This window comes from Solea senegalensis, linkage group LG9 (assembly GCF_019176455.1).
Source record: "Solea senegalensis isolate Sse05_10M linkage group LG9, IFAPA_SoseM_1, whole genome shotgun sequence".
Lineage (NCBI taxonomy): Eukaryota > Metazoa > Chordata > Actinopteri > Pleuronectiformes > Soleidae > Solea > Solea senegalensis.
Genome location: NC_058029.1, coordinates 6053786 through 6072672, shown reverse-complemented (window position 1 = coordinate 6072672; position 18887 = coordinate 6053786). Strand labels below are relative to the sequence as shown.

The following is an 18887-nucleotide window of genomic DNA, read 5'->3' as shown; positions in this document are numbered from 1 at the left end:
CATGCAGCAAATAGCAGTGAGTAGTTGTGATCCATTTGTGACAAATACACACGATAGAATTAAAAAAGAAAACGCACAACAAAAGACAACACAAGCCGAATATTTCCCTCCTCAATCTGTTCTTTTATAGGTGATTTTTGTCCCGTTAAGAAAATAAAATGAAATACACATTTATATGAATTTAAAGAGGTTTGGGCTTAAGTGACACAACAAAATATACTAAATAAAAAATTTTAGATTATATGTTTAATTCTTGGTTCATTTACTATTACATATATCAAGCATTAGGGGCTGCAATGAGTATACAATTAATCGATTATTAATCCATTAGTAAATGAATTCTCAACTCATTTGATAATGGATTCATCACTTTGAGTCTTTTTTTCTTTGACATGTGAATATTTTCTGGTTTCTTTGCTCCATAAAACAAAGAAATCATTTTGGTTTTGTGGACAAAACATCCTCATTTCCAGGTTTGAGAAACACGGATCAACCATTTTATGGTATTTCATGGATCAAACAAGTAGTCGATTAATCGAGGAAATAATCCACACTTTGTTGGCATTTACATGATGAATGTATTCACTTCTCTAATGAGACTACTGACATGAAAAATCTCATATTTCATACACAACAGTGTTGCATGTTCAGGCCTCCAGCGCCTGTCATGTATATCCCATAATGCATAGGATGAGAGCGTCTATCCTTGAAAAGTCTGCAGTCTGTCACAGGGTAAACACATCTCATGATATCGTCTCCTATTTTAAATTCATGTTGTTGTTTTCTGTTTTGACAGAGACACTTTTCCCCCCCGTTTCTCACCAAAATGTACCTTTAAAACCAAACTCACTATCACTAAAAAATACTGTATATGAGACTGCAGTATATTGAATACATGTATGGTAAGGATTGGAGATGAGACGGGTCAAAAACACAGTCAAAATGAATCATAAATGTCAATGAGTACAATGAAAATAAAAGAAGAAGCAGCAAGGACTTCCTGATCAATGAGTTGCTTTTTCTGGAAGCAGCTAGCTCCATAATGGATAAAAGAAGACACTTTCAAGTGTGTTTTTATATTAAAAAATGAATTACTGAGAGGGTATAGGTCTCACCATGTATAGTTTATTTAATATCTCACATATATGTGCATTTTTAGTGTCATTCACACTGCGACAGAGCTCCAATTAACAGTTATTTTTATAATCCATGAGTATGTCTGTCATTTTCTCAGTTGATAAAATACTTGTTTGGTCCGTACAATGTCAGAAAACTTTGAACAATGTCGGTGGGTGTTTCCCGAACCTGCAAATCACAGTGTCTTGTTCAGTCCACAAACCAAAACTGATTCAGTTTTAACGGTTTCCTCGTGAAAATAGAGCAAAGAAACCAGGAAAACAAGCAGTTACCATGGAAACAGTTCCACGTCAAGGTCAGAGAGAATCAAATTCAGTGATTAAGTGCATCAGGCTCAGGTCAGACACAGTTTATTTGTCGGGCAGGTCTCTCGGGCTCAGGTCGCCCCTCTAATTTCTCTCCATCCGACATCAAAACAACCACCCGCAAATTAAGAGTTTGAGGGCGTCGATGTGCGCTCATTATGCAATTAGCTGCAGGCTCGGAGCGGTCCATGTGAAAATGAAGCGCTTACAGTGATCTGGTGAAGTTGCTGTTTACCATATGTTCTCAAACGTCTTTCTTTCCTCGGCCTTGGGTGTTTTCAGCGGGACTGCTGTGAGTGCACAGCTGCTTTCTCTGAGCCTGACATCACAGAGAAACATTTAAACATTATTGCTGCCATTCATTTTATTATGTTCTGGGCTCAGTCTTTTCAGCAGGACCATTGTTGAACACTGTTATTATCATATTTCTTCCCCTGTTTTTTTAAGTGCTCTACTTAGACCTCATTCATACTCGTCCAAAAAACAGTTTCAACCCAGTTTTAAATGCAAGCGCAGAGTGAAAATGCTCAATTCTTCTTTGCCTGCTTCAGGCGCAGTACAGTACATTTTTTTTTTTCTGTTTCCATTGGTAAAAGTACAAAAATAACCCTTTATTCAAATCTATGGATGTACATATACCAGGCAATATGTCGTGACAGTTGCTGTGTCCTGGAAAACCAAAAACAGTTGGGGAAAAGCAAAAAGAGAGAAGATTTTCCCACATGACTCACTGTGACGCTGCCATAAAACATGCTCAACACAAGCACAGACAAACGACGGGAATCTGCAGTGTATCAGGTACAGAGGCCAATGCTAAACAAATGTAATCTCTTGTTTATTTTACAAGAATACGAGGAAGTGCAAATGACAATCTATCGTTTATCATAATCTGACTATTGATGGATTATAAGCATGACAGTATTTATAATAGAGTTGAGTGTGTGAATATCCAACGGAAGTCGAGGCAAACACCTGCAGTCTATTCTCATACAAACCTTGACATCTTACTGCTTTTTTTTGGCAGCTCCTTGTCACTGAGCGCCGTTGTGTTATTACTGTTCTTCTTTTACCCCCTGACTCGTTTAGTTTCCAGCACATTCACGGTGTCACATTCCACACGGGAGTACGGAGGGTGTCAGTTTTTTCCATCAGCTTCACACACGTTTTAAAAAATTGTAGAAGAGTCTTAATACTGCTTTGTCTGCACATGGAGATGAAACGTGTCATACCCATGTACACTACATGTGGGGCTGAATATAAGCCCCTCACTCCCTCACTGCTTCAAGTCAATCACTGTAACAGGGCCAAGCTCTAATAGCCTCCTATCGACCCGCTCGGAGCCAGTGAGTGTGCCTTTTAACACTTGTTCCTACCTGCTCCTTCACCACCTCCTGTGCTCTAACAGGAGACAACGAAACACCAAAGGACACACACTCACTCCTGTTTAGCAAAACACACTGTCACAGGAGCCGAGGATGAGGGAAAGCATTTGATTTCAGGTTTCCAGAGTGGCTTCATCACCTTTCTCTCCTCACTGCATTGAAGCGCAGCGTGAGCGATGGAGAGGGTTGTCTCGCTGAACACCTCACACACTGCTGCTCCTTGGTGTCAGATTTCACCTCCAGATCACACTTCCCTGCACCGCTGCCCCACTCTGCCTCCCTCCTCCTCCTCTCCCTCACTCAGCTCCCAGTCCACTTCTTGGCATTTTTCAAAGAATTTGCTTACACGTACAATTTAGTTACACGTTAACAACATATATATATATGTATATATACCCCCGGCCTCTTCTTCTGCAAATATTTCCAGGCAACAGCGTCACATCCTAAGTTACGATACGATAAGATACTCCAGACAGTTCAAGAACAAAGTTATTAAGTAGTAAACGTGCATTTTAAACACCAGATAGGATAATTAAACAGTATAAACAGTGTTTAACATGAATATTTACAACATTGTCGTTGAACAATGTATTTCAATATAAATTTAAAGAGATGTTTTTATGTGTTATACAGAGCACAGTGTTAAGTATGTGGCTCATGAAAGTGTAACAATATATTATTTATACAGAAATGAAAGTCCAACACATTTAAAAACAAATGCCATGAACAAACCATAGAGCAGACTGCATATAAACAGCGCTCAGACTCGTGTTGACTAATCCTCCCCTGGGTCGCCGTCTGACACTTTATCTCATGCAGTCATCAGGATGAAAAACAAATGGAAGAGAAATTTTGTGTCAGTGAACTCCCGCGGAGGAAAAATAAACGAGTACGAGTGTCAAGGATGAGAGACGGACCGGATTTTACAACCTAAATTTATCGCGTGACTCATGAGAGACGAAGGCCAGCGCAGTACTTACTGCCAAAAAATACAGAAAAGTGAAGCTGGACTGAGGAAACGATAGATAGTCCAATTATATGGGTTTTTTATGTGATCAGTTTTAAAGAGGCTGAAAGGTTTGGCTTTTCCTGTTCTTCTCCATTTGATAAATTACAGTATATAACAGTGTATTAATACACAAAATTGTTCAACTTAAATTGACATTTATTGAAACATAATATGGTCAGTTTCACTAATCTGTATTTTTGTCTGTTACTGTGCACAATTCACATATTTGTACTTTACTTTTGCTCTAACTATATTTATTTTTTTAAGATTTTTGATGTAATATTATAAAAGTATACTTCAGCTGCTACCAAAGTAATATTCTGGTAAGATACTGCAATTGCATATTTTGATTAACAACAATGTAACCATGTATATCAGTCAAAACTCATCTTTTTTTTTTTTAAATAACATTTAGATGAAAAAATACACTGACTTTTTAACCAGTTTATTAAGACCAAATTGTGAAAAAAGCATTGAACAGGATTCAAAACACACAAGTTGTGAAGATACAAATCTCTCCAGCATGTTGACATGCAGTGTAAGTTTGTTTTGATTCTTCCATTTTCCAGTTTATGAAGCTTAATCCATCATCGGCGTGACAGGATCCTGTCAGTGTTGAAAATCATGTGATTTACATTCTGTCGTTAAAGTGAGAGATTTACACACTGAAGAGCAAACAGACACAACCTTGATAGGATCTGCCTTCAGGTGTTTGTACTGTCTCCGTGTGTACATGTAAGTGTGTGTGTGTGTGTGTCTTTTCTGGCATAAATACTAACATAAGATAACCCTTTATTAAATGATCTCACACCACCACCACCACCATAAATATCAAGTCCATAAAATGCATTAAAATGCATTGAATTACCGGGGACATTTAGTGTGTAATTTAATGTATTTTAATGTGTAATTTTATCCTCAGGACCAGTAGTCCTCAGGGAGACCAAAACCGGGTCCTAATAAGGCAGAACCTACATTTCTGAGGACCTTGTTAAGTTTAGGGCTAAGGTTTGAATTGTGGTTAGGTTAAGGTCACGATGTAAATCAATGTAATGCAGTGTTTCCCAATCCCGGTCCTCAGGGATCCACTGCCCTCCATGGTTTAGATATTGCCCTGCTCCAACACACCTGACTCAAATTATCATTATCAGGCTTCTGCAGAGCGTGAGGACGAGCTTTGAATCAGGTGTGTTGGAGCAGGGCAACCCTGAGGACCAGGATTGGGAACCACTGATGTAACGTACTCTGAAGTCAAGGAAACCAGACTGTGTATGTGTTCTTGTGTGTGTGGCTTTGTGAGGACCATGTATAAACCTAGCTTTTTGAGGACATTTTGGGAAAGTGGGGACATTCTGTCTGGTCAAGGGCTTTTTTAAGGGTTAAGACCTAGTTAAGGTTAAGGCAGGGGTCATTCTATAGGCCAAATTATATTATTTATGTCTGTGATGTGTCCTCACTAAGTTATACAAACAAGTTTGTGTGAGATAGAAGAAGAAGATGAGCACTGAAGCCCGACCTCCACTGTTTCCTCTCACTTCTGTGTTGCTTTCTGGAGCCTTCTCACTGTGCTGCCACCTCCCCCACCACCACCACCACCACCACCACCACACACACACACACACCACACACACTCACTGGACAGCAGTTTTGTGGAGACTGAGCTAATATTGACTTACACTGCCACTGAACACCAGCAGGCCTCAGGGAAGGACTGCTGTGGTCCAAGTCGACACCATATTAAAGTGCAACAAACTGTAAATTGTGTGTGTGAGTGGAGTTTCATTCATTCATTCATTCATTCACTGTAGATATACGGACAACTGGTCTTGCTTGAGTTTTTCAAATGTATACAGTATATACAACAACACAACTATGACCCACACTGTAGATGAATCTACTGAACAAAAAAAACAAGCTCAAGACCTTTAAAATTAAGGGTTAAATCTAGTTAAATTAATAGGTTCAGAGTCAGCCACATGTGGACAAACAAACATACTGCGTAAGAAAGAAAAACAAAACAGAAAAGCAACACAAACATGTTGAAAAGTAAATTTCATGCAGTCAAGGCTTGAAATATTTTGCTATTGTTTTTCTATGATCAAATTTTAATGCATTTCTCTATTTTTCCAATGCAGCAGTGTTGCTGGAGGTTACACAGAATAAGTATTTACTGCAGAATCTACAATCCTAATGATATCATAATGGACTGAGAACCCTCACACATTCGCTGTGTAATGATCAGATGTCGGCGATGATGAGGTTAACTCACAGTTGTGGTCAAACCTTGTTTCCCCTCATTGGCACATGTACTCTCTCCTCCACCATCATTTGTGTTAATCCTCCCTGCTCTCAGTCTCTGGTGTCTTATAACTGTGTGTTTGCTACTGTTTTCACAGCATGTGCACTGGGTTCTATGATTTTTCTGTAGGTGCCGTAGGGCTGGGTTTCAATCTTTAATGTTTTTGTGTTTATCGGCTGGGTATCGAACTTCCACTCACCAAATATTGAAAATGTGTCGGTAGTCCATATCAAATTTCAGTACTATGGGAGTTAATCCCCTCCGTGTCAGTGAGACAGTAAGCGGTGCTTGTGATTGGCTGTCTTAAGGCATGGTTTACGGCCTTTTTCCTTGAAGCCCCCGAAGTTTATGTCCAAAACAAACCAGGACACACAACCCGAACCCTTGTCCACACACATACACCAAAAGAATAGCGAATAAATATAAATGTTTGTATAAAAATAAACAGCAGTTGGAAGTTTTAGTTACTATTCTTACAATGTGTATGGATAAAAACTGTCCTGTGCTTCCATAAAATCAAAACCAAGGTAGCTCTTGAGATGTTACCTCGTTTTCTTTTTTGATACCAGTGAATCTTTGGTACTTTTATGTTTCTCAGATGCTGACAATAGCAGGTATAGCCTCTAAATTTAACCTGATAAGACTTGCTCATGCAGTAATGGTCACACAAGTTCAGAGGTCACAGAGGTGTTGGTCTTAAATAGCTTAATACATTTAAAGGTGGACCCAAAAAATGGGTTTTAATCTGGATGATACTGAGTTGTGATTATCCAGTCGAGCGTGTGATTGGGATTTTCAAATTTAATTGCACAAATATAATTTTAATGGGAGCAGACAAAGCTCTGCACCCCCCATGTGATCTCTGGCGCCCCCCTGAGGAGGGGCTTGGACCCTAGGTTAGGAACCATGGGAGTAGAGGAATATGGGCTTAACATAATAATGATAATCATAATAATACATTTGATGACACTCAAGGTCATCGTACATACAATGCAAACATGACAATAAAATGTGTATTTTATGTGTGTGACCAATTTACGAGCACACGCTGATGTGACACAAGTCGGATTTGAAAATCAGATTATAAAAAACCCTAATCCAAATCATATCAGTGCAAAACACATGAGAGACTTCAGGCAGGTAATCTGAACACAGCCTTAGAAACAGCCCAGAAAAGGAATCCATTATCACCGTCTGAACTTTGACTAACCTTTGATTTCAGTGCACCGGTGCAGCACAAAGCTGTATTGGGAAACTTGAAATCTGATTATGCTATTGATTTATTTTGTCCTTCTGAAACGTGGCTGTGTCATTGAGAGTATGTATATATCTATAGATATATGTATATATATCTATAGATATATATATCTATAGATATATATATATTTCAATATCCACCCTCTCCTTGAGGCAATCTTTCTCCAGTGAAGAGACCAGCTCAGGCTTGTCTGAACCATTCCTCAAGTTATGCTTTTATAGACCCAGGCAGCCAGGGAACTTTCCATTATACTCCACCAACCTCTCACTATTTGCCATTTATTTATATTTATTAAGTTGGTAATTGGTTTTGAAATGAGAATCGATTTGGAATGCAATCGTCATGCCCTCACCCCTAATTCCTCCGGCAGCACATAATCCCCAGATTGTCAAATCTGAGCAAATGGCATGTCTAAATCTAGTTAGAGTGAAAGGAAAATTCATGCTTCCAGGAATATACATCTGTGAATATAGATTTCTGCATTTACACTTGAAGAGTGTATGATGTTAGATATTGGAAATAAGAGGAGCTCTAGGGTCTGTTATCAATAATTTGAATGATCTTTGGGTAATTCACCTACTCTCGCGTCTGTGATTCTCTTCTCCAATTTCAAATGATGCCTCAGGCATCTGGAGGATGTGGAGTGTAAAATAGCAGCCTCTATACAGAATATGTCACAAAACAGGGTGAATGAGGTTATGTGAGTCATATTTGACCTCGTTATGATGAATTATGAAGGACCTCTAAAAAATGTTTTTTAAAAAAAGTCTCTGTCCTTGTGTCAGTATCAGTATCTTCACTAGTATCAAATGTCCTGCTCACCTCACAGCAGAGCTCATGACACTGTTTGTTTGTTTGTTTGTTTGTTTGTTTGTTTGTTTGTCTGTCTGTCTGTCTGTTGTTGCAGGTCAACGACCGGCTGGACAGATACTGCTGCGGTTTCACACCTGATCCAACAGAAATGTGTGTGGAGAACCTGCTGCACACCAAGTGTCACAACAGCAAACAGCTGCTGCTTGTTCACATCCTGGTACTTATGACATCATTTCAACAATCAATTCTGCCCTTATGGGCATTTAGGGTGTTTGTTATTTTTCATTTTGAGTGATTGTACTAAGACAAGATTACTAATCAGTGCTATGATTGATGCGTTAGTGGAAATAATTACTATATTTACAGCTTTAAAACAAGTTCTTAAAGCTTTAAATGTCACTCTTTTCCATTATTGTTTTTTTGACTCAAAAATATGTCCAAAAAAGATGTATCCATTTTCATGGTGTGATTAATACGTGTATTTATTTTAAAAACTGTAGCTTCATGTTTTTAATGTTTAGACTTTTTTGACACTAATTCATTTAAATGTCTTTATTTATTTTTTATCAGTCATGTTACCCTGGTGCCAGAATATTGTATTATTATATTAATAATATTATATATATTATAATAATAATAGTATTTGTAAATGTCAAAACAAAAGGAGAATGAAGTCAAATCAAGTTTTAAGATAAGTGTTTGTGTTTAGGTGAGGAAGGCTGATCCCTCCAGACTGGTGTTCATAGATAACTCCGGCAGACCACAGCAGTCTGCTGACAACCTCAACTTCAGACTGATTCAAGGCATCAATGAGTGAGTATAAGGTTGTACTTTAGAGCAGTGAAATGATAGTTTAATTCATTTTACCGTTGAACTGAGAAGTAGAAGCCTGTGCTTCTTCATCATCACGTCATACGCTTTGTCCTCTCAGGTTTCCAGAGAAAGCCGTGTCCGTGCTTCAGTCCGGCTGTCTCGAGAGTCTTCTCCTGCGCTCCCTGTACGCAGACAGGGAATTCTGGGACAGCCAAGGCGGAGTCAGCGGCCTCAGGCCTCTCATCCGTATGGTGGAGCAAAGAGGGAAGATCCTCCTGCGGCACATCAGGGACAGAAATCTGCAGCTCAAGAGAGACCTGTGACTGAAATGAGCTGAGCTCGTTCCTTCGCTGTCCTCATTCAGACGCACAAACACAGCGTTCACACTGAAATGGGAACATCCATGTGGGACCAACCACAAGTCAACTCGGTGCACAGATGCAGTTATTATGCAGTTATGGAGAAGATGTATAGAACAGTTGTCCATCCAGCTCATTGTACCCTCAGATATACTTGAGTGAACTTGCTTGAATTTTCTTGACGATGCTTCACCTGTCATCCATGAAGCTCCTTCAGCAAGTCCAGTTGCTGTTATCAACACTCCTGATGGTGCAGAAGAAGGAGCACACCATTTAGAAATGAGTTTAACTATTGAAGATAAGATTAGCTGCTTTACAAAGTGAGATTAGTGGCACTTTTCTTGGAATATATTGAAATTGCCCTGGAAAGGTCCAATGTTTGATGCTGCGTTTGATGTTTGCTTCTGCACATTGACTTTGTATGTAAACTCCGGTGTGAACGCAGGAATTAGCGAGCGCTCTTCTTTAATTGTGTCGTAACGTTCCACTTCAATATTGCAAATCGCACATCCATAGTCATAGAAACATGGCGACCTCTGTAAAGCAAGGCCCTCTCCTTAAGTGCACGTGAAAGGATCATTCTAAGGTGTCCAAAGCAGAAAGATTTGAATTTTACACTGTTTGCACACTTATACAAACTGGCTGCACGCGCACATATTTCACTGTCATAAATGTGTTAAAGCGTGTCGATCATGCTGCACATAGAGAAACTAAGACTCTGCTGTGAAAAGAAATATTTAAAACTGTACCTTTAAAATATAAAAGGAAACATTCACACAATATTGATCAGCTCCGCTCGAGAAGTAGCGATTTGTTTTAAGTCAAGAAAGACGAAGGCAACAGCAAAAGAAATGAAAGTAAGACGAGTCAATATACAGAAATTCTAAGATATAAATCCTTAAAGTCAGTTTGAGCAAGTTAAGGCTCACTTTAAGTAAATGACCTTGAATTTCTTTGCTCGTGATCAATTAAATTTCTGTTTTTACCTTATTTTAAGGAGCATTACTTGATTTACAGCAAACTTTGCTCACTCCATTTTTCAGATGTAGGCTGCAGCATATAAATAATATCACATCCTTTGTGTTTTCAAGGCCTAAATAGAGGCCGAATAATAACGTCAGCAACGGCACAAACGCTGTGCAGCCTAAACCTGAGAGACGTGTCAGTGATTTTGTCCTGCTGATCTGCCATAAATGGAAATACAGACAGACGCTCGTGTCCATCTCATTAGGTGAAACGTGCAGCTCGTTCTGTCGCTCAGTAACATCTCACAGGATGGAAACGCAAGACAAATTATTCTCCCACTCAGCGTCGGCATCCTCTGCAGCCCGCGCTGCGTAATTTAGAAAGGGAAGATTTCTCGATGTCACTAATTCACCGAGAGCTAACGGCAGATTCATTTGGGCTGATTTTGGAGCCGCCTGTTGTGTGAGATAAGCTTTTGCTGCTTTTAATCAAGGCATTAAAAAAAAACATCTGTCAGCAAACAGCTTCTAGGCCCAGATCCTGGAAGACTTTTCATAAAATTGGTCCTTGTTTTTTTGTTATTTTTGTCAGAGGGGGACTTTTGTTGAGTAACAGTGACACAGAAAAGGCAAACAATGAAAGGATTTCTGAAAGCTCAAGTGTCAACTGCACATTTCTCCTTAATTGGGTTTGAATGAAAAGCACATGGTATTGTTTTGAAGCCGCTCTCTGCGTCACCTAAATTATCCTGACACTCCGTCGCTAATGGATTACCGACAGTTCCAGTGACTCACTCTTTCATCTCTGAATAAATGTCTCTAATGAGAAATGCTTTTGAGTGTTTGATCCTCTCTTTATCCCCCACTTGATCTCTCTCACAGCTTATTTTATTTTATTTTTTTGTATGTGTCAAACCGGGTTTCACATGGCGTTAATATCCCGGCTTCTGTTTTCTGACCATGCTTATTAAGCTCCATGTGCAGAATACATACATATACATTATATTATACAACTGCTCACTGTTGAAGTGCTAATGAAGGCTGCTTCAGAACCGAAGAGACAAAAGATAACATAAGCTATTCCTTTATTTGTCCCACACGGGGGAATATATGCAGTGTTACAGCAGCCAAACAAAATAGAACAAAATCAGTATTAAATATGTGTATGAAAACAAGATGAACGACTATAGATATATATTCAGTACACACAAGTAATCAGTGGGAAGACAGGGAGTGAAAAATGTACCGAAAAACACGAAGCGTGAGTAAATGGTAAGCAATCTGCCGTGGATGAGCAAACACAACACTCACGACTGGGATGGGGAAATTGATTCTGACACATGTATATTGCACTTTGCTCCTGATTCGGTTTGTGTGTGTGTTGCCATGGTGACTCGGCATGCCAGGGTGGCATGTGTGCAACCATCAACTCAGATTGCAGCAGCAAATTATTCTCGTTCTTGTTTTTTTTTCTGCAGCAAACCTCATTCTCCCACATTCCACCAGCTTCCCCTCAGTATGTTTTTTTTGTGAGGTGTGTTACTATGACAACTCCTAATAACAATTAAATTGTTAATATTAATAATAATTGTTCATACCCATGGGGTTTTGGGCAAGGGTTATGGTCATGGTTAGGGATTTACCTTCTGTGTCCAACTACAGAAAGTCTGTGTGTGTTTATTTGGGTATCTTTGTGAGGACCTAGAAACGTATAAACCATATAAGGAATGAGGACATTTTGGCTGCTTCTCTCACTCCTTAAAAGGCTTTTTTCGATGGTTAAGACTTATTTTAGGGTTAGGGTTATGGATAGGCATTCAGTTGTGATGGTTAAGGTTAAGGTAAGGGTCTAGGGAATTTATGTGAATTTCTCTGTGAGGTGAATAAAGTATCGATCTATCGATCTATCTATCTATCTATCTATCTATCTATCTATCTATCTATCTATCTATCTATTAGGTCAATAAGTGTCCTCACTATGAATGCTGCAGAGTTATGTGTGTGTGTTCTTGTATGGGTATCATTGTGAGGACCAAAGGGAAACCATAGGGAATGAGGACATTTTGAGAAAGTGGGGACATTTTGGCTGGTCTTCACATTCTCTCACTCCTTTAAAGGCCTTTTTGAGGGTTAAGACTTATTTTAGAGTTGGGCATTCAGTTGTAATAAAACGCTGTTTTATAGGTTATAAAACAGAGTTTCTAAACCCTGGTCCTGGGGACCCACTTCGATGTTCCTTTGCTCCAACACACCTGATTCAAATAAATGGGTCGTAATCGGGCTTCTGCAGTGCTTGCTGACGAGGTGACATTTGAATCAGGTGTGTTAGAGTGGTGAAACATCTAACACATGAGAAACACCACTATAAACCATATAGGGAGTTAGGACATTTTGGTCAAGTGAGGACATTTTGACTGGTCCTCACATTCTGTCACTCCTTAAAGGCCTTTTTGAGGGTTAACACTTGGGGTACAGCGTGAGGATTAGACTTGGGTTAAGGTTTGGTCATTACATTTTGATGGTTATGGTTAGGTTAAGGGTCTCAGGAATGCATAGAGCCTACGAGTGTCCTCTCCTTAAATGTATGTGTGGTGTACTTGTATTTATATTTCTTTGGGAGGTCCAAAAAAAGGCTTTGGCTCCTTTGTTGTTATATGGCTGTCCATTGCTTTGTCTCCCCTGTCTGTCTACATGTGGGTAAGTGCTCAGGTTCGGGGGCGTGGCTGACCCACTTTCCTGCTCCTGTCAAACTACCCACACACCTGCCGCTCATCACTCTGATTGCCCCTCAGCACCTGGATGGCTATAAATACCCAGACTTCAGCAGTGATCACATCATGACCAACACTCTGCTCTCCTACCAAAACCTCGCAAACTCACCTTTGTCCTCTATCTACTGTTGGTCCTCTCTGTGTCTTCCTGCTTTACAAAGAAAAGCTGTGTTTGTCTGTACGTGGACAGGAGACAGAAAACATGAATTGCCATGTCACGTCTATGATTCATCCATAACAGCTATCATGATCGAGCGATGCTGAAGGTCACAATCTACTCCAGTCTTTTTATAAAAGCTAAAGGAGACTCACATAAGCCTGGTGTTGCTATGAGGAGGCAGTGAAATGAACATGTGGTTCACAGGAGCAGAGCATGAAGGTGGTGATTATATCGTCCTCCTCTACCGAGATTTCCCCACAGACATCTTCAAACTTCTAATCTTGGTTGTTATTGTGTGGAACTACTTGTGGGAATCACCCGTTCGTGCTCCTCCTTCTGCTGCTGTGTTTGATAGGTTTGTGTTCATACACTAAGGTTACATAGACAACAAGTTTGAACTTACTCAATGGAGGCATCAGGGAATCAACTCCTCTGTGTGACATGATGTCAAACCATGGGAAGTGAGTTGTTTACTAAAAGACACACAAAGCTTTCAATTTCCTGGATTTCTAACAGCGAGAAAGTGGCAAACATATTTTCAAGATTTCACACTTGGATTTAACAGTTTCTCAATCAACTGTGTATAAAATGGAAGTAGCAGTTAGCCACCAGGGGGCAGTCCTGCTCGTTGAGAAGCAAAATAATGTTGACTTCTCACTTGATTAATATGGTTAGTAAACATTTTCCTGTGAGGATAATGGTGAGGAAACGATAGCACGGCACATGAGTGCACTATTGTCCAATAAGATCCTGTTGGACTTGCCTAATAATATCTGTATAACCTCAAACAACCTCACGTAAAAACAGCTATACCTTTTAAAAATCCTATTTTGTCTTACAAAACGGATATAATGGTCAGAGTTGTTATCGGGAATTTGCAGCCGAAGCAAAATGTAATGGAAATAACAAATAAATGACAGATCCACCGCCCTCGACTACAAGAGGACAAATGAGCTGAGTCAGAACAGAACTGAGCTGGGAGAGAGCGCGGTTTAACGTCAACAAACTGCACCAAAAATAGTTCCACAGAAAACCCTTGACGGTCTATCGTTTGCTCATAAACTATTCAAACCGATAGACATAAACCTTCATTGCTCATTCTAATCATAATGTGTTAATAATAGCATGGGTGCTTAGGAACCACTGAGCAGAATAAAAACTAAATTAAGCAGACTGAGGACAAGGATGCACAGTAGGGCACAGAGTGTTATTTTCCTCAGCTCTGCCTCGTCTCACGCCTCACTCATCGTCTCTCACTGTGAAAAGAATTTAACTAATTGTGGCAGAGCTACACAAATATATTGGGTTGATAGAAACCACTTGGAGATGTCAGTGGTTTTCCCATCCCCTGAATTAGTCACCCTCCAGCCAAGAAGCGGATGCTACAGTTATTAGTAGTTTTGAAGGTGTTACCAAAACACATGGGCGGGAATCCTCCACAGCCCAAATTATCTCAGGATCCATTGCATCCCAGAAACAACAGTTTCCAAAGAGGATAATGTAATGGCGGCCAACAACAACAACAAAACTGTTTTTAAATAAAATAGATAATAAATGGACTTAAAACTTGATTTTTGTTGTTATATTACTTGCTATTCTGTTTCTAAACGACAGTGGTAACAAACAAACATGTAGATTGTGGTGGGAAATCATCAGAGACATCACAATATCACGACATTTAAGACACAATGCGATATTATCACGATACAATATCGTCACAATATTTAAGCCACAATACGATATCATTGTGATATTTAAGCCACAATGCGATATCACAATATTTAGGCTATGATGTGATATCATCACGATATTTAAGCCACTTTGCAATATCAACACAATATTTAAGCCACAATACGATATTATCATGATATTTAAGCCACAATATGATATTATCACAATATTTAAGCCACGATGTAATATCATCACGATATTTAAGCCACGATACGATATTATCACGATATTTAAGCCGCTGCAATATCATCACAATATTTAAGCCACAATACCATATTATCATGATATTTAAGCCAATGCGATATTATAACGATATTTGCCACGATGTGATATCATCACTATATTTAAGCCACGATACGATATATCACGATGTTTAAGCCACGTTGCAATATCATCACAATATTTAAGCCACAATACGATATTATCACGATATTTAAGACACAATGCGATCTCGATATTTAAGCCATGATACGATATTATCACAGTATTTAAGCCACACTGTGATATTATCATGAGAGTTTTATGCAAATCCACAAACATTTTCATGTTATTTGTAACATCAGTTTAAAAATTATATGCTACAAAAAGATACTTGATGTCTAAAAGGTGATGTAAAATTGCCATCTTATATATATATAAATATCGCAATATTTCACTGTATTGATTATTTCTTCCCCACCTCTGAAGGAGAATTAAGACACAGCCCTTGTCTTTTAAACAAAGGTCCATGTTGTTAAAGAAGCACATTTCCTATTCTATTTTGTGGACTAAGAAACATTAGCTGTGTCTCAGTTCAGAGTCTGCTTCCTAGTGCGGCCATGAAAAGGCTGCAGATGCAGAATCTGGGACAGATTATGAGCCAGTGGGCCCCTGGGTCTGGGCCCGGGCCCGGCAGGCCTGTTCAGTAATCCATCCTTGCCCGGAATTGTGACACAGCCCATGGCATTCTTAGATTTAATGCACCACACTATGAAGCGTACGTTCACACAGTAATAGCATGAGCGCTGCGCTGAACCACTGCACTGTGGGTGATGTGCTAAAACATTTATATCAGCGGTCCTTTGACATGACGGTGCTGCTGTGAAGTTTCACGAACACAGGTTTCTGCTCCCTGTCATTGCTTCACAGGTGAGCGATGTAGCAGCAGCCGACACATTATCACCCTCCCTGCATGTCACATCCACTATTTACCACATGTAGACAGCATGGGCTCTGCTACATGTATCCACCTTAGCATAGACACATCATACGTTAAATTATAGGTGTGATTTCTGTTGCTTTAGGGAGGCAAACCGAAACCAAAAGGTAACTTAAGGCAGTTTACAAAATACATTTCCAAGGCATCCACTCTCTCACCTGTGCGCTATGGTTGTGCAAGACTGGGATTATATTATCTGCTGTATATGTACACTGCCAAAACAGATTTTCAAGAAAGTAAAATAAGACCTGTGTATTTTGCCCCCCAAAAAATCTGCACTGGAAAAAATAATCAAATTTTCAGAAAAAAAACAACAACTTTGTCTCAGGATATTACATCTTGTTTTAAACTTGAATTACTGCTTGTGTGTAAGTACAGTCCCTGTCACAGATTGGGGTTTGTGTGCAAATATGTGAAAATTCTAAAAGTCATCTTAATGGAATAAATGATGACTCGCTTGACCCTATTTTTCTTAAAACAAGAAAACTTAAATCATTCTACTTCCACTACAATTCAAATGAAGAAACAAAATACCTTCACTAAAGAAGAAACAAGCTTAAGACAAAGTGATAATAAATGGGCTAGGTTAAGGTTGGAGTCAGGCATTAACTCCAAATAAATGGGATTCGATGCAGATTCCTGACAAGACAAAAACAAACCTGTCTGTGTGTGTGTGTGTGTAAAAGAGAGAGAGTAATAATGAGAGCAGAGAGTCAAAGAGAGGCACCGCGCTGACTTCAAACACACAGTGATTAACCTTCCAGCCTCCCTGACAGCAGCACGGCGCTCCTGCAAAAAGCCACAAACCCATCACTGAGTCCGAGGTCTCATTTGGAAGATCATGAGAGCAACAGCAACAGCAGCAGCAGCAGCAGCAGCAGCAGCAGCAACAGCAGCAGCAGCAGCAGCAACGCCGTCTGAATACAGAACTCCAGTCACACACACACACACACAGTGAGTCACGTCTGTCTGCTTAAAGGGATCGAGGTTTGTTGTGACACGTGCGTTTGTTGCACTGAAGCAAACAAGGGGAGGAAAAACGAGGGAGTTTCTGAGAGGTCATTACATTTGACCTCTGACATGTGAACTCGCTGTGTCTGTGGAAAAAGTCGTAGAAGGAGAGACACAGTATTTCAAGAAATCAAGAAATTGTTTTAATAAAGTAAAGAATCATTTCATTTTCTTAACTCACAATGTTTTAATGACACTTTCACTTGCAGCAGGTCAGTTTGGAGCAACACATGTGCACATACTGTGGATCAGTGGTCATCAATTGGTGGCCCGTGGGCCAAAACTGGCCCGCCAGCATCAGTATCTGGCCCCGCAGACGATTTAACAATATCTGACCTTAAATGTTTGGTTTGAAAAATAAAAATAAAACCAAAAACACTCACTGTTGTCATGGTGACAGCAAGGTTTGGGGAGTAAATACATCAAATCCACTCCATAAAATAACTTCTTGCATATGTAAGGCTCAAAGAAGAAGCTGTAATTCTTAAATTACAGCTCTGATGAAATATACAGAGATTAATGTAAGATACAAAGAATGTACAGTTTGTTTTTTCAGTGTGAGAACGGGTGTAAATGACAGACAATAGTGCTTCATTTATCTGCAAATTTAAATGGGTGTGAAGCACTTTAAACAGTCATCAAAAAGGAAAACTACTGTGTAAATGCAAATGATTTATCTGAGTTAGAACCACATGTGTTGTATGCAGGTTTTCGTGGTGGCAGGAAATAAAACAGCCAAATAATTCACAGCCTATCTCAGCAGGGAGTCACCAAATGAATTAGTGTTTCCTTTTTTCCATCCTTTTCCTTCCAGCTTTATTAAATAACACATTATTTGTTTTTCAAATATACATCTCTGATAAATCACCGGTTTACCTCTTCAAAAATAATTAATTGCGTCTTTTAAATCCCTCCTGAAAGCCTTTAATTGTATCATTTATCTTTTTTTAACTGTCTTTCATTACAAATAAAAACAATTCAGCAGTTCAAACACAAATCCTTTTTTTAATTTGTATTTTAACTGTGTTTTGAAAAGTGTGACACTAATGGTTTAATATTACTACAGAAAGTGCCATAAAAATAGTCTGAAAATCATTCTGTGCACAAATTAGCTCTTACACTGTGAGCCTGGTGGTGACAGTTTGTCATCTTTTAAAAAGTGGGTCACATATATATAAAACTTATTTTTGCAATAAAATACAGATGGAGAGCAGAGGAAGGAAAACAATCAATTTCCTGCAAATTCTCTCCTAATGATGACAAATGTACTGGTGAGATTTATTCATATATTCACTCTTGCAAAGGAGAAGAAATGAGGAGAAGAAAAATAAACCTTGTTTAGCCCGTGCAGGCTCATAAAAACACACCATTATTCTTGTCAGCTCTGAGTGTTCTACTCTGGGCTACGACCGCAGTCACTTTGGCCGCAGTGGTGGGAACAGAGAGAACTATGGGAGCTGAGGAACAGTGACCTGACGGAGCACATGTCAGAGAGTTACGTACTCCAGCTCCTGTGAGATTTCCCAACTGTTATCACTCTTCTTAGCATGTTTTTCCTGATGTTAGACTCAAACAAATAGCTACGGGACCTCTGAACCAATTTAAGCGTGTTTTATTTACTAAGTGATAAAGAAGAGGACTACATAGCTCAGGATGGGTAAAGGCCAAACATAACA

At 39.3% G+C, this 18887-nt stretch overlaps 1 protein-coding gene across 1 annotated transcript in view; it reads left to right on the top strand.

The window, feature by feature from the left end:
* gask1a (golgi associated kinase 1A) overlaps positions 1 to 11170 on the top strand; it is a 31370-nt gene extending 20200 nt beyond the window's left edge. The window contains exons 4-6 of the mRNA XM_044034600.1: positions 8298 to 8420; positions 8913 to 9016; positions 9135 to 11170. Coding sequence (XP_043890535.1) covers positions 8298 to 8420; positions 8913 to 9016; positions 9135 to 9339 — 432 coding nt within the window. The 3' untranslated portion in view covers positions 9340 to 11170. The remainder of the gene's footprint in view (positions 1 to 8297; positions 8421 to 8912; positions 9017 to 9134) is intronic.
* The last annotated feature ends 7717 nt before the right edge of the window (positions 11171 to 18887 follow it).